We start from the raw sequence: 16,894 nt of genomic DNA on the forward strand, positions 1-16,894 counted from the left end.
AATTCCACAATGGTTTTGTGGGTCAACCCACAGCAGGTGGACTACAGCAATTCAAAAAAGCAGCTCACAGCATCTTCTAAAGGACAACTAGGGATGGGCAATAAATGCTAGCCAGCCAGCAACACCCACCTCTCATAAAATTAATAAATACAAAATTATCAATTTGTCCATCGTGTCTTCCAAGAGTCTCACACTTTAGCTACACTTTCTTTTTGGCACTCCCTGCTTGATTTGATATTTCTTGTCAGTTTACTTTGATAGTCAATTTGTCCCTTTTTAGTAGCTTTTTAGTTGTCTGCTGCTCAGTCCAAAAAACATTCCCAATCCTCTGACCAAACACTAGTTTTTGCTGCTTTGTATGCCTTCGTTTTGAACTGGATACTCTCCTTGATCATTTTCGTTAACCATGGGTGATTCATCCTTCTCATCAACTTCTTTGCTTCGATCAGATAAATTCTTGCTGAGCATTATGTAATATCTGCTTAAATGTCTGCTACTGCTCATTTACTGACCTTTTCCCTCAGGCTATTTTCCCAGCCTGTTTTAGGCAGCTGCTTCTTCATACCTCCCAGTTGTCCTTATTTAAGTTGATGGCATTGGTTTGAGTTCCAAGCTACACTCCCTCAAACTGATTTTAAAATTGTGTTATGATTGCTACCTTCTAGAGAATCCTTATGAGATTTCTTATTAATCCTACCTGAGTACACATTCTACGTTTAACATAGCATGTTCCTGCGTAGGTAGTGCAACATTCAAAGAAATGATCTACAGAGAGACAATGCACTCTACAAATTGGTTTTCCATGTTACCCTTACCCGTCTAATTTATCCAGTTAATATATAGATTAGAAATCACTGATGACCATTGTCCTTATCGCACGCCTCTATTATTTTTCTTTTATCCTATTTTAAACTTTATCCTACAGTGAGGCACTTCTCTGAGATCTACAAACACCCAGTCATGAGTTCCTGCCCTTGCTATTCCTTATTTCAAACCAAACTGATTCCAGAGCATGCTCTGTTGCATCTATATCACTATCCACCACCGCATTGAGAAACTCTTTTATTAACAACAGTACCCCACCTTCTTTTCCTTTTTGCTTATTTTTCTTGGATGTCAAATACCCTTGAATATCGAGTTCCCAGTTCTGGCCACCTTACAACCTTATCTCTGGGAGAAAGTGAGGACTGCAGATGCCCGAAACGTTCATTCTCCTGTTCCTTTGATGCTGCCTGACCTGCTGCGCTTTTCCAGCAACACATTTTTCAACCTTATCTCTGTAATAGCTATTGAATCACATTCATTTAGTTCTATTTGTGCCACCAACCCCTCATTACAAATGCTGCACGTGTTCAGATAAAGAGCATCAAGTTTTAACTTTTTACCATTACTACTTATTCTGGTTCTAATGTTTGCTGCTCTCTTGACATTTTCTATCACTTCCTATCACATTTTGATTATTGTTTACCTCTTCACTATCCTGCATCTCCGCATGCTCATTTTGTTTTGAATTTTTAAACTTCTCTTCAATTGACCCCTCTAACTAATTTAATTGATAGCTTTAACTCTAAGCATAGTTAAAATTCTTAATCATTTATGAATTCTTAGGCATCTTTCTAAGCTGTGTGGCAAGCTTCCTCCAATCCCAGTGTACTTGTTTGATCTTGTCTAGCTGTTGCACAATTATTTGTCTGCTCTGCATTTTCAGTTACTTTGTTTGAACTGAGTCCTTGCTTCTTGACATCTATGTATCATATGAGAGGGCATGATGAGCAGGAATGCAGTATGTACCAGTGGAATAGTACCTAGACAGGGTATGTTGACCTGTGTACCTGTGAGGAATTGATAGCTGCCTTTGCTGACGTGCTATTCTATGATTTTGTAAAATGAGTAGATTTGCACCAGGGCCAGTTTTTAACTTTGGAGGTGATCAAGTGCCAAATAGAATGAGCTTCAATTTTTTTTAAATGTTAGCTGGTCGACTTTTACAAGGGATTGAATAGTACTTGATTTTATCTGGTCGTTCCCCAGTTTGAAACACCCTCCTTGAGCCATGCTGCCTGTCTTACTTATAACTAATTCTAATCTGAACCTGTATAACTCTGCATCAATCTCAATTGTATCTTTTTTTTAAGATTCTCAGCTATTTTTGCCTTGAAAGCAATGATTAAGTATTTGTTATCTTAGTCCAAACTTTTTTCAGAGCTATTGCACTGGCCAGCTAAAATAAGCTGAGACCCCAGCCCAGATTGATAGAGAGCAGGCTTTTTCTCCTTCGTCATTTACCAACCCAGCTACATTTGCTACATTTTAACTTATACGCATGCTCATAACATGAATGTTAATAAAATGATTCACCATGGCACAGTAAAGTTGGAAGCAAGTCATATCCACTTTGAAGAGAAGAAAGCCTAGAAAAAAAAATCTGAAAAGATGAGACTTTAATATCAGATTGATGTCTGGTGTCTGGAGCAGATGACTGTCAAAATTTAAATGGTATTTTATGAAAGGGAATCATAGGCTGTTATTATTGACAACTATGGGCAAACCACTGACATCACTAAGATTAAAAATAAACTTCATTGTGGCTGTATTACTACTTAAAGTCAAGTTTCTTTAAAAGGTTAAAAATAATAATACAATAAACAGTAAGTAAAATGTCTTTTTAAAAAATGTTGTGGGAAAGGAAATACAAAAAAATCCACTTTGATACTTACTTTTCTGTTTCTGTGTTGTGTTGCCTTAGCTTCTGGTTTACTGCGGATCTTTGTTCTGGCTTATGCTGACTGTGCCTTGCTCTGTAGCTGAGATTTAAAGAACATGCAATTGGAGGAAGAAGTGCAGTGCAGTTCTTGAGATGTTCTGGATCTAGTTGAGCTTCCAAATTCTTAGCAATTACATTTGCTTTTGCCAGCATTTTTCTGTCTTCATGATTCTGCAAGCATCCACAACAACAGTTTTGAAATCGTTCAGTGACTTGCATTTAACCTGACGTTACAGATTTGGATTCAGTGCAGCATTGTTTTACCTATGATGAACATGGCCATCTTGACTTTAAACTCTACCTCTTAAAACTTTACCTAGTGAGTCTTTCTTTTGATGAAGCTAAGAATTTCTCTGCATCTGTGTTTGTTAAATTTCTTCAAATGCTCATTCCTTCTCTACATTGGCTATTGTAATAATGATATATTATGTCATTTCCTGTGATGTGGCATATAAGGGAACTGCTAATTGGCCTTACTGCACCCTCAATGGTACAACTTATAAACTGCAAATAGATTTACACTTGCTGAGTTATTGACTCTTGGAATTGATATGGGTTCATTACAGTCTCTTAATAATAACCTGCAAACTCCACTGAATATGTTTTGTTTTTGAAACCTTTCTTTTTCTCTCACTCACGGGGAAGGTTTGTTTGAGAAACTTTCAGCTAAGTAACTAACTGCCCTTGACTGTCGTCAACAATATTGAGGGTGATGATGGATTCCCTGAGATTATCTTTCTCTGTTCCCCCCCATCCCCCCCAAAATCCTTTCATGAAATGTTAGTGTGCTGGAAGAAGAGATCATCATTCAGAGAGGAGGGCAAAAAAAAAAATTTGATTAATCCTAATGTTGCTGTGAAAATGTCGGTTAACCTTTACAAGTCAAGAGGTTCTTTAGAAATAGAATTATGTACCAAGATTATGTCTGTCCTTGATACGATCACATTTGGAGTGTTCTATCTCCAATAACTGCTATCATCTATGTTTGTACTAGGTATAACTCCAATCAGCAAAGTTTTCCCTTTAATTCATTGGCAAGTACAGCTCCTTTGTTGTACTTGGTCAAATGCTGTTTTGATGTCAAGCAAAGTCATATTCCATCCTTCCTTTGGTCCAAATTTCAACAAACAAGTCTGGAGTTGGGTTGCTCGAGCAGAACCCAAACTGTGTATAATGAACATGCCACTATTCAGAAAGTGCCACTTAATAGCACTGTTGATGACAGATGTGCAGCACGGAAACAGATCCTTCGGTCCAACTATTCCATGCTGACTAAATATCAAGACCAAATATCAAAACCCAATCTAGTTCCATTTGCCAGCACTTGGCCCATGTGCCTGTAAACCCTTCATATTCGGTTCCCATTCAGATGCCTTTTAAAAGTTGTAGTTGTACCAGCCTCTTCCAATCCCTCTGGCAGCTCATTCCATTCATGTACCACCCTCTGCGTGAAAAAGTTGCCCATTAGATCCTTTTAAATTTTTTTGCCTCTCACCCTAAACAGATGCCCTCTAGTTCTGGACTCCCCCACCCAGGAAAGCCAATCCTCTCATGATTTTATAAACCTCTAAAGTCACCTCTCAGCCTCCTCCCGCTCCAGGGAAAACAACCCCAACCTATTCAACCTCTCCATGTAGTTCAAATCCTCCAACCTTGGCAACATCCTTTTAAATCTTTTGTGAAACATGAAAGGGTTCAGAACATCATTCCAACAGAAAAGAGACCAGAACTGCACACAATATTCCAAAAATGGCCTAATCAATGTCCTGTACAGCTGCAATATGACCTCCCAACTCCTAAACTCAATGCTCTGTCCAATAAAGGAAAGCATACCAAATGTTGTCTTCACTAACCTATCTACCTGCAACTCTACTTTCAAGGAACTATGAACCTGCACTTCAAGGTCTCTTTGTTCAGCAACACTCCCCATGACTTTACCATTCAGTGTATAAGTGCTGCCCTGATCTACTTTTCCAAAATACAGCACTTCACATTTATCTAAATTAAACTCCATCTGCCGCTCCTCAGCCCATTAGCCCATCTGATCAAGATCCTATTGTATTCTGAGATAATGTTCTTCACTGTCCACTACACCTCCAATTTTGGTGTCATCTACAAACTTACTAACTATACCTCCTATGTTCACATCCAAATAATTTATATGAATGACAAAGTAACAGTGGACCCAACACCGATTACTGTGGCACACCACTGGTCCCAGACCTCCAGTCTGAAAAGCAACCCTCCACCATTACTCTCTGTCTTGTACTTTCAAGCCAGTTCTGTGTCTAACTGGGTAGTTCTCCCTTTATTCCATGAGATCTAACCTTACTAATCCGTCTACCATGAGGAATCTTGTCAAATGCCTTACTGAAGTCCACATAGATGACGTCCACCACCTGCCCTCAATGATTCTCTTTGTTACTACTTCAAAAAACACAATCAAGTTTGTGAGACGTGTTGACTATCCCAAATCAGTCCTTGCCTTTCCAAATGCTCATTAAAGATGTACAGCACAGAAACAGACCCTGCATTTCACCTTGCCATGCCGAGCAGGTATCCTAAAGTAATCTAGCCCCATTTGTCAGAACTTGGTCCAAATCCTTCTAAGCTCTTTCTATTCATACACCCATCCAGATGCCATTTAAATGTTGTAATTGGCCACTAACTAGCGTCTATCACAATCTCTATACAGCCTTCCTTCCTTAATTTATTTCTTTTAGTTCTAGTATCATCTTTGTCAATCTACACTGTACTATCAAAGATATCATTCGTGAGTTCCTAAACTAAGCAAACTAGGTTCCATTTTTGAATGTCTAAAGTTCATAACCTGCTTCTTTCAGATGTCATGAATATTCTGCTTTTTTTAGAAAAAATCTATAGAAATTCAGTCTCCTGTTCTAAAACATTGTTATTTCAGACAGCAGTACTTAATAATATGTTTACTGAGTACGTAGATTACCACGATGCAGGGTGGGGGTGGGGGAGGGGGAGTGGGGGGGAAGGGGAAGGGGGAGGGAAAGAGTCTTCAACCTCTCATTTCTCCAGTGTCTGGAATTAAGATTCAGAACTGAAGGAAAAGGACCAACTGATTGAGATAGTAGAGATTTAAACATTATCCAACCTTGAGACCAATTCCATCATGTAACGACCCAGGTTCATCTTGCTGAAAATCCTTGTGATTAGAGCTTGAACTAAAGTCTGTAGCTGATAAATTGGTAATTGGATTTCTCATGCATTTTTTGGACATGTGTCTCTCTCGACAATTTTCACACTGTTTACATAGTAATTACACTTCACAAAGCTCTTCCCTAACAGTAAAATACTTTGAGATACCCAGACTCTGTAAAACACACTATGTTGCTGATGATTCTTTTCTTCAGCAAAACCAGCCCATTTCTATCAAGTTATAATGCCCTATCTCTTTTATAGAATTAATCACTCTAGATCCTTTTTGGACTTACGAATGTTGATTAATCATTTGCTACTATTTAGCTTTCTACTCTCACTAAACTTTTGTGTCATTATGAAACTTGGATACATGCTCACTATGCCTCCATTCAAGTCATTTCTGAATATAATGTTAGATAGAACGTCAACATTCCAAACAGTCTGATTTTGCCTTTGTCAAATTGATTGGGGCAATGATGGACTTGGTGGTTAGGGTGCTTTGTCTGTAGTATAAACTGAAGTCAATGGCTTTACCCTTCCCAGGAAATCACTGTTCATCTGGTACTGAATGTCAGACAAGCAGTGTGACAATGCTTAGAGACATTGGAGGGATTTAGAGAAGTGATGGTGAAATAGAAACTGGTGTTGTTAGTGTGCATGTGAAAATTAATACTGAGTTTTCAGATGATGTCACTGAGGCGAGGCAGTATGTGGATTCAAAATAATGGAGGGCCAAGAATAGATCCTTGGGGTCTTCAGAGATAACTGTGAAAATAGGAAGCAAAGCCATTACACATAATTCTCTGGCTATGACTAGGTAGATGGACAGATAGGTGGACAGAAAAGCATTGGAGTGGAATGGTTTAGTCCCAATTGAATTAAAAGCTGCATACAGATCAAGAAAACAAAAGGGGCAAAAGTAAACCATTTGTCTGTCAGTCTGCTCCATCACTCAAGAAGATCATGGTTTATCCACTTCATATCTACCTTTCTGTACTAACCTTATACCCTATAGTTAGTACCAAAATGTCTCTGAAATTCGAAGTCACCTATGAGGCATGATTTGGAGATGCCGGTATTGGACTGGGGTGTACAAAGTTAAAAATCACACAACACCAGGTTATAGTCCAACAGGTTTAATTGGAAGCACACTAGCTTTCGGAGCATCAAGTAGCATCACTCCGAAAGCTAGTGGTTTCCAATTAAACCTGTTGAACTATAACCTGGTGTTGTGTGATTTTTAACCTATGAGGCAGTTATGGTTATCGTGCTTACATTTTTAAAAAAGTATTGAGACTATCTACACTTTCATTTCCATACATCTTTCAATAGTTGTAGAATTCCTTCTTGAATATCATGGCTGACATTTTAAAAAAATGTTTGTATTCTAATAAATATAGAAGATTGTTTTTTTTAATACTGCTTTTGATGCCCATGGAACTTTACCATCTCAGTACCTTGAGCTTCAGGCTTTTGCTTAATTTTCTTGTCCATGTCATCTCATTATTAGCATTTTTCTAGTAAATCTATGGTGCAGCAGAGTCCATATGTCATATAATTGCTTTCATCATCCATAGTCTGCCTTTTAAAAATCCATACTCGGTATCATATTCCTTATTCCATTGGGATTTTTGTGTTCAGGCAATTTTTCTTTTATTTTCAGAATATGCTGCTGCAAACTGACCAGTATAGACTTCTATTTATACAGTGCAATACAGTACAATACAGCACTGGATCAGGCCCTTTGGCCCACCAAGGCTGGTGTCAATTCCTATTTCTTATTTAGACCTATTGCTTATTGCCCATCCATGGTATCTAACCCTCAGTTCATCTTACATTTCATGTGTCTCTCAAGATACACTTTAAACATTGCTATGTGCCCTGTTTCCACCAGCAGTGTATTACTCCAACCTCTGTGAAAACTTTTCCCTGCATTTCTCCCTTAAACCTTCCACCTCTCACCTTGAACCTATGCCCTCTTGTAGTTGACCTTTCCACCCTTGGAAAAAGCTTCTGACTATCCACCCTATTCATGCCTGTCAGAATTTTGTTTTTGTGAAAACAATGAGTTTATCCAACTGCTCCTTATTACTAAAACCTTCCAAATCAGGCAACGTCTCTGCAATCTCTCCAAAGCATCGATGTCCTTCCAGTGTGGCAACCAGAACTGCGTGCAATACTCTAAATATGGCCTAACTAACGTTTTGTACAACTGTAACATAACTTGCCAACTTTTATATTTGATGCCCTGGCCAGTGAAGGCAAGCATGCTGTATGCCTTCTTAAACACCTTGTGTTGCCATTTTCAGGAATCTGTGGACCTGTACGCCCAGATCACTCTCTGTCAATGCTCGTAAGGATTCTGCATAATTTGCACCTGAGTTTGGTTTTCCAAATTGCATCACCTCACATTTGTCTAAATTAAATTCCATCTGCCATTTCTCTGTCTAGTGTATCCTTTGACAATCCACCTCACTGTCTGCAATACTGCCAATTTTGGTATCAACTGCAAACTTTCTAATCAGACCATCTACATTTTCCCCCAGATCATTTATATAAATTACAAACAACAAAGGTCCAGCACTGATCTCCATTCTGAAAAGCACTCTTTCACTGCTACTCTGTCTTCTATGACCAAGTCTGTTTTGTATCCATCCAGCCAGCTCACCCCAAATCCCAGGAGACTCTACCTTTTGTACCAGCCTGCCATGAGGTACCTTATCAAATGCCTTAGTAAAGTCCATGTAGACAACATCCACTGTCCTTTCCTGATCAATCATTTTCGTCACCTCTTCCAAAAAAAACTCAGTTGTTGATGAGACATGCCCTTCCCTGCACAAACTCATGCTGTCTATAACTAACAAATCCATTCCCTTCCAGTGTGAATGAATCCTGTTTCTCATACCTTCTCTCAACCGCCTTGGAATTATCCTTAACGCTGCTGGCCAAGGAAATTTCATAACCCCTTTTTGCTCTCTTGCCTTCCTGTTTGAGCTCCTTCCTTCTTTCTCTATATTCTTCAAGGACTTTGTTTTTAGTTGCCTCGACCATAGGTATGCTTCCTTCCTTTTTGACTTTTTTTAATTTACCACATAGATCTCTGATTTAACAAGCTGAAATTTTTTTCTATTGTCTCTTTCATTCTTTCACACAGTTTATGTTCCCTAATTTGGTATCATCAGAAAACTTTAATGATGGTCCTCTGTACCCATTCACATTACTAGGTATGCCTTGCCAATTTATAAGTCGCGTGTTTATTCTTACTCTGCTTTCTGTTCTTTAACAACTGCTGTATCGTCGCCAGTGATCAGTTGTACCTTTTTCTAATTGTTATCTCATATATCATGATTTCCACAATTGCCATTTTATCTATATGCAGCTGAATGATCTATTAAGTAACTGGGTCTTGCAAGTTATGTTAAATGAAACACTTTCTACCAACAAATTATTAGAGTTTTGTGAGTTGAAAAGAAGTAATATTTTTGGGGAGCCAAGATGTAGTAGTATTATTATTATGAAATCTTTTGACTTTGATACAAATTTTTATGTTTTTCTGTGAAGTACACCTTGTTGCTTTCTCTAGGTTGGACTATGGATTGACGCTGGGAGCCGCTATGAGAATGAGAAGAACAATGGAACAGCTCATTTTTTGGAGCACATGGCTTTTAAAGTAAGGCAACACCTGCTTTCATAAAATACTTTAAAATTAGCAACTTTATTTAGTACTTTTTATTACTTTTATTAAAAGACAGTCAGATCTGAGTTGCAGTAGGGAGTAAAATTAAATGGTAAAGTAAAGCCAACAACTGCAGATGCTGAAATCTGGAATAAAAATAGAAATTGCTGGAGAAGCTTAGCAGGTCTGGCAGTATCTGAGAGTTCTGCTGTAAGGTCAGTGGATCCAAAACATTGACTCTGTTTTCTGTTTAAAGATGCTGCCAGACCTGCTGAGTTTCTGCAGCAGTTTCTGTTTTTGTGTAAAATTGGTGCAAATGGACTGATTGAGTAGGATTTCTTTTGATGATGTAGCCAGCTGGTTTTGGGAAGAAAATTTGTGGAAATGAGACATCCTCTTAATTCATTAAAGTATTGATTGAAGAGGGAGTTTTAAGAACAGTGCTAGTAAGAATTTACGATTCAAGTGAGGGGGTTTGAAAAATTGTGCTGAGTATGGGAGAACGCCAGTAATATTCGCCAAATTCAGGGATAATGGAATTGGAATGGAATAGTTGGAATTTGTATTGTGTGGAAATTGGGAGGCATGGGAGTATTGTGAAGTTGGACTTGCAAGAGATAAGAGTTGTAATTTCAGCAGAGACAGGTCGTGAATTGAAGGACAATATCTTGGAGCTTGTTTGTCAGCTTTGAGGATGGACCACGTGTTGAGTTTGAAGATCAGTTTGGGGTCAAACATCGTATAATTGTCCCAAAAAAGCATATACCTGCTTTTTCATTGGAATTCAATGCATTGCCATTAAACTTACTATTCCTCCCTCACAGGGCACAAAGAAACGCTCTCAGCTAGACTTGGAACTTGAAATCGAGAACATGGGAGCCCATTTAAATGCATACACATCTAGAGAACAAACAGTGTATTATGCTAAAGCATTTTCTAAAGATCTGCCCAGAGGTGATTGATTTAATATCTAGTTATCTTTTGAACTTGAATAATATAGCACATAAAAGTTCTCTTACTTTGAAAACTACACTTTGTTAATTTAAGTTTCTTTTAAGGCCTTCTCAGATAAGTTAAGGAGATGTGTTCCCCACCCTTACATAAAGGGTTGTGTGCTTTTTAACCTGAATTCATTGTGGAAATAATTAGCATAGTGTTTCCAGACATTCTAAACGTTTGTCTACTGTCGAAACATGATATGCTGTATAATACTTTTACAGAATTCGCTGAAGGAAACTTGGTCATTAAAACATCGGGTTTAAACAATAAGTCTACATTCGTAAGCCATATTTTGTTTGATGCTTTGCATGCAGCTGTTGAAATCCTCGCAGACATTATTCAGAACAGTACCTTGGGATCCGCTGAGATTGAGCGTGAGCGAGGCGTTATTTTAAGGGAAATGCAAGAAGTTGAAACCAATCTGCAGGAAGTAGTCTTTGACTATCTGCATGCCACAGCATATCAGGCAACAGCTTTAGGCCGTACCATTCTGGGACCTACGGAAAACATCAAGTATGTATTTGTATTTCTTAATTGTCATCTTGATTTTTCTTCCCTTACTTTTACACTCACTAAACTTATTATTGTAACAGATCCATAACTCGAAATGACCTAGTGGAATATATCACAACGCACTACAAAGGACCAAGGATGGTATTGGCTGCAGCTGGAGGTTAGAACATTTTCAATTGATTATTCCAATATTAAATAATTGTAATTCTAATGCCAATGCATCACAATTCCTTCAGGCAACAAAGAATATGGTTTTAGTGTATTTTCATTTCTTTTGCTACGTTATGAAAGTTTACTTAGGGGAGGGTATGCTAAAGTAGACAATTTGAGGAGTGTTGCTCCTGAACATAAACTAGAACATAAATATGAAGCTTAATATGAAGTTTAATTATATGATCAATATAATCAGAAAATGTTTTGATATTTCAAGGGAATGTGGTATTTATTTTTATCAGATTTAAATGTATGGATTTTTCATTGTTGCCTGTGACTGAATTGTATAATCAGAATTTCTTTGAAGTATATTTTGCACTATAACTGCTTTCTTTTCATATTTAACACCAAATTCTGAACCGTAAATATCTGGGTTTATTTTGGGTGAAAATCTGTTGTTCAGACGAAAATGTCAGTAGAGATGCTAACAATTAGTATTCCAGCCTTGAAGACAGGAAATATCTTCCAGAGTTTCCACTCAGTCATTATCTGTCAGCCTTGGGTGGAAATGAATACATGTGATGAATGTCAGCTGAGAATAGGATTGGACTTTATTGTACTGCTCCTTGCTGTCCATTAGTCTGCGACACTGTTACAGCTCTCAAATGAGCAATGGCCAGTTAAATACGCCAATTATAGATGATCAGAAAGGTGAATACATCAGGCCCACCCAAACAAGGAGTCTGACAACTTCAGGTTGGAGGGAAAAAAAACAAATTGTTTGATATCATGGAATCAGTACAGTGTGGAAACATGCCATTTGGTCCAACAAGTCCACATTGAACCTCCAAAGAGTGTCCCACACAGACCATTACTATCTGTATTCCCTGACTAATGCATCTAACCTACACATCCCTGAACGCTAGGGGCAATTTAGCATGGCCAATTCACTTAACCTGCACATCTTTGGATTGTGGGAGGAAACCAGAGCACCCAGAGGAATCCCACGTAGACACTGGGAGAATGTGCAAACTCCACACGGACAATCACCCAAGGCAGGGATTGAACCCGGGTCCCTAGCGCTATGAGGCGGCAGTGCTAACCACTGAGCTACCGTGCCACCTTGATGTACAGTTATTTAAGTTATGTTTTGCTTAGATTGCATTTGTTCTAATAATCAACTTCATGGAGTATGTACAGTAAATCCAGAAATTAATTGTATTAACTGAATATTTTTCTGTCCATCTGCCAATATAGCTGCACATTTTCTTCAGTTGTCAAGTTTGAATTCCTTTTTTGCAGGAGTGGATCATGATAAATTAGTTGACTTGGCAAAGCATCATTTTGGTAATCTACTAACAACCTACAATGGTCATACCACACCAGACCTGCCACCTTGTAAGTTCACAGGAAGTGAGGTATGTACATAACGATTTAATATTTCATAAAGCATGAGAACAGTTTACTAGCTTTCCCTCTGTACACAGATTAGTTGTGACCAGTAGCTGTGATGGGATCAATCTTGTTTTCTTCACTTTGAATGTGGCTTTGCGTACTTCCTTGTGATCTTGCAGAGATCTGTAGCATCCCTGTGAGAATTGAGAGCATGATGCAAAGTGGATCACCAGCTGATATATCCTGACTAGCTGGTGTCTACCCAGTTCTTTCACTCTTTCCATCTATTAGTGTGTCATCTCTTCAAGCCAATGAAGCATAAATGTATTTATTATTGTGAAAGAATTGGGAAAACAAAGAATTGAATGAGTTACTTTATTAATCATTCTGAAATGTTACTTAATTGCACGAATTTGTGTAAACTTGCACCCTGAATGTCAGCTAATAAGTGGGAAGAGGCAAGGAAGAAACTGAAAATGTAATTCTTTGGTAGCTACTTGGATGTACTGTGGTGAGTTTTGAAGATTGTACAGATCACGTGATGTTGATCTAAGAGTTTTGATTGAATAGTTGAAGTCGTTGAATTCAACTGTGTAGGTTTGAGTCACTCTTGGAACTACTTATTCGAAAGCTGTGAATTTCTGATTGCTTCAATAACTGGAATGTTGACATATTAGATCACTTACTTACAATGTGGAAACAGGCCCTTCGGCCCAACAAGTCCACACTGACCTGCCGAAGCACAACCCACCCAGACCCATTCCCCTACATTTACCCCTTCATCTAACACTACGGGCAATTTAGCATGGCCAATTCACCTAATCTGCACATTTTTGGACTGTGGGAGGAAACCGGAGCACCTGGAGGAAACCCACACAGACACTGGGAGAATGTGCAAACTCCACACAGACAGTCACCCAAGGCTGAAATCGAACCTGGGTCTCTGGCGCTGTGAGGCAGCAGTGCTAACCACTGTGCCACCATGCCGCCCACAAATTCTTCAGAATATACGTAAAGTTCAGCCTGTGGTGGTGTGAATTGTTACAATGCACAATTTATTTTCTCAATTCCCAACTTCGATTTTAGTTCAGATTATATTTACATATCTGTGGGCTCATTGTTTAAGTATTTTTTTGTATTGTGATAACTGCAGCAGATATACATTAAAGTGATAACTGATTTTGTTTACCAGATTCGGGTAAGAGATGACAAGATGCCATTGGCTCATATTGCAATTGCAATTGAAGCTATTGGCTGGTCACACGCAGACACTATTCCCCTCATGGTAGCAAATACCTTAATTGGTAACTGGGACCGTTCTTTTGGTGGTGGTGCGGTAAGTAAATAAAATTAGAACAATATAATTTTTTTGTTTAATGGAAGCCTATTATAATTTGACCATTGATTTTACTGAGGTAAAATCCTAGCTTGAGGGTTTTGTTTTTCAGATCAGTGTATCTAATTTGCTAATAAACCACAATGTTCTTTCATTGGTGATGGAGCTAAATGAGCATTCCACATTTGATAAATTCCAGCAGTACCAGAAAGTGGGAAATAAACTTTAGCAGGCTGCACTGAAACTTCCACTCTTAAATGTAGTTAATATTTTGAAAATGTTAACTCTGCAAGTATCATGAAATTGAATCTGGTAGAGTTCCATCAATCACCTGACAACTCAAAACAATCTCTTTTTTTTTCATTTTCCGATTTATCATAAATCAGTTGTCTGACTGTTCTATCCATTTCGTGGCTGATTTGGGCTATTGAATGTACATGTGACATAAAGATCAATAGGTGTCATCCACTGGGACCAGTCAGTTAGCTGGACAGCTGGTTTGTGATGTAGGGTGAGGCCAATGGCACACGGCTCCATTCCCACACTGGCTGTGGTTACCATGATGGTCTCCCCTCGCCCAAGGCATAACTAAATTACCATCAGTTGCGTCTCTTTAATGAAACAGTAGCCCTATATTACTGAGGTAACTTTACAGCTATTATATAAGTATTTTTGAACATCTCACCTGGTTTCAAATTGCATAATAGTGGAATAAACTTTTCCTTTGCCACTATTCAGTTTTAATTGCTTGACAGAGTTCATTTTTATAATTCAGTTGGCTGTCTAAACAAACAATTTTATTTTTTTGAAAACAGAACTTGTCCAGTAAGTTGGCACAGATTGCTTGCCAGGGTAATCTCTGCCACAGTTTCCAATCTTTCAACACTTGCTATACAGATACTGGTCTGTGGGGGCTTTACATGGTCTGTGAGCCCAATACGATTGACAACATGCTGCATTTTGTTCAAAGAGAGTGGTAAGTGAATCAATAAACCCATCAGTCACACAGCAGCAGTAGATAAACTATTGGAGGAACACTAAAGGGAGAGGTTTAGAGAGGCAAAGTTTGATCAAAGATAGTCAGCATGGCTTTGTCAGAGGGAGGTCATGCCCAACAAATCTGTGTGATTTTTGTTTTGAGGCAGTGATCAAGTATGTAAACAAGAGTAAGGTATTTAGAGCCCATAGAAATGTACAGCATGGAAACAAATTCTTCAATCCAACTCGTACATGTGGACCAGATATCCTAAATAAATCTGGTCCAAAACTAGGGGACATAGGTTTAAGGGAAGAGGGAAAACTGTAAAAGAGACCCAAGGAGCAACCTTTTCATGCAGATGGTGGTGCATGTATGGATGAGCACCAAACCCTTCCTATTCATATACCCATCCAGATGCCTTTCAAATGTTGTAATTGTAGCAGCCTCCTCCACTTCCTCTGGCAGCTCATTCCATACATGCACCACCATCTGCATGAAAAGGCTGCTCCTTGGGTCCCTTTTACAGTTTTCCCTCTCCCCTTAAACCTATGTCCCCTAGTTTTGGACTCCCTGACCCAGGGAAAATACCTTGTCTATTTACCCTATCCATGCCCCTCAAGACTTTATGAACATCAGCTTCCAATGCTCCAGGGAAAGCAGCCCCAGTCTATTCAGACTCGCCCTATTAGCTCAAACCCTCCAATTCTGGCAACATCCCTTAAATATTTTCTGAACCCTTTCAAGTTTCACAACATCCTTCCTACAGTAGGGAGACCAGAATTGCACGCAGCATTTCAAAAGTGGCCTAACCAAAGTCCTGTACAGCCACAACATGACCTCCCAACTCCAATACTCAATGGACTGACCAATAAAGGCAAGCATACCAAGAGCCGCCTTCACTATCCTATCATCCTGCGACTCCACTTTGAAAGATCGATGAACTTGCACTCCAAGGTCTCTTTGTTCAGCAACATTCCCCAGGATCTTAATGTTAACTGTAAGACCTGCCCTGATTTGCCTTCCCAAAATGCAGCACCTACATTTATCTAAACTTCATCTACCACTTCACCACCCATTGGCGCATATGATCAAGATCATGTTGTATTTAATGTTATACTTCAAACAGGACAGTCTTCACTTGACCAGAGGGGTACTAATATCCTGGGTGGGAAATTTGCTGATGCTATTCAGATGGATTTAAACTAGCTCAGCAGGGGGATGGGATCCTGAGGCGGGGTTCCAATGCACAGCAAGATGAGAGTAGGGAGGGCATGAACAGAATTTCAGTCACAGGATTTGCTGTCAGACAGCAAGCTGGTTTGAAATGTGTCTCCTTCAATGCCAGAAGAATCCAAAATAAGGTAGGTGAGCTTGGATCATGAATAGGTACCTGGGACTTCAATGTTGTGGCCATTTTGGAGAAATGGATAGAGCAAGGTCAGGAATGGATGTTGCAGGTTCCAGGGTTTAGAACTTTCATTAAGATCAGGGAAGTTGGTAAAAGAGGGTGAGGTGTGGCCTTGTTAATCAAAGATAGTATGATGATGGCTGAAAGAATTTTTGACAAGGATGTGTCTACTGAGGTGGTATGAGCTGAGGTTAGAAAGGGAGAGGAGAGGTCACACCGCTGGGAGTTTTTTTTTATGCCTCCACAGAATTCCAGGGATGCGGAGGAGAGGATTGGCAAAATGATTCTGGGTAGAAGTGAAAGAAACATGATGTCATTTTGGGGGACTTTACCTTACCCAGCATTGACTGGAAATGCTAGTACATCGAATGGATCAGTTTTGTCCATGTGCAGGAGGGTTTCCTGACACAGTATGTCGAAGGGCCGACAAGAGGGGAGGCGCTACTGGATCTGGTACTTGATAATGAACAAGGCCAGGTGTTTGAATTAGTGGTAGGTGA

The 16,894-nt window shown here is 39.0% G+C and overlaps 1 protein-coding gene across 1 annotated transcript in view; it reads left to right on the forward strand.

The window, feature by feature from the left end:
- pmpcb (peptidase, mitochondrial processing subunit beta) overlaps nt 1-16,894 on the forward strand; it is a 30,300-nt gene that overhangs the window by 8,252 nt on the left and 5,154 nt on the right. Inside the window, exons 3-9 of the mRNA XM_072562673.1 lie at nt 9,519-9,605; nt 10,436-10,565; nt 10,925-11,123; nt 11,204-11,283; nt 12,579-12,694; nt 13,864-14,007; nt 14,823-14,983. Of these exons, the coding sequence (XP_072418774.1) occupies nt 9,519-9,605; nt 10,436-10,565; nt 10,925-11,123; nt 11,204-11,283; nt 12,579-12,694; nt 13,864-14,007; nt 14,823-14,983 (917 nt within the window). The remainder of the gene's footprint in view (nt 1-9,518; nt 9,606-10,435; nt 10,566-10,924; nt 11,124-11,203; nt 11,284-12,578; nt 12,695-13,863; nt 14,008-14,822; nt 14,984-16,894) is intronic.

The sequence above is a fragment of the Chiloscyllium punctatum genome, chromosome 44 (genome assembly GCF_047496795.1).
Source record: "Chiloscyllium punctatum isolate Juve2018m chromosome 44, sChiPun1.3, whole genome shotgun sequence".
In the NCBI taxonomy this organism is placed as follows: Eukaryota; Metazoa; Chordata; class Chondrichthyes; order Orectolobiformes; family Hemiscylliidae; genus Chiloscyllium; species Chiloscyllium punctatum.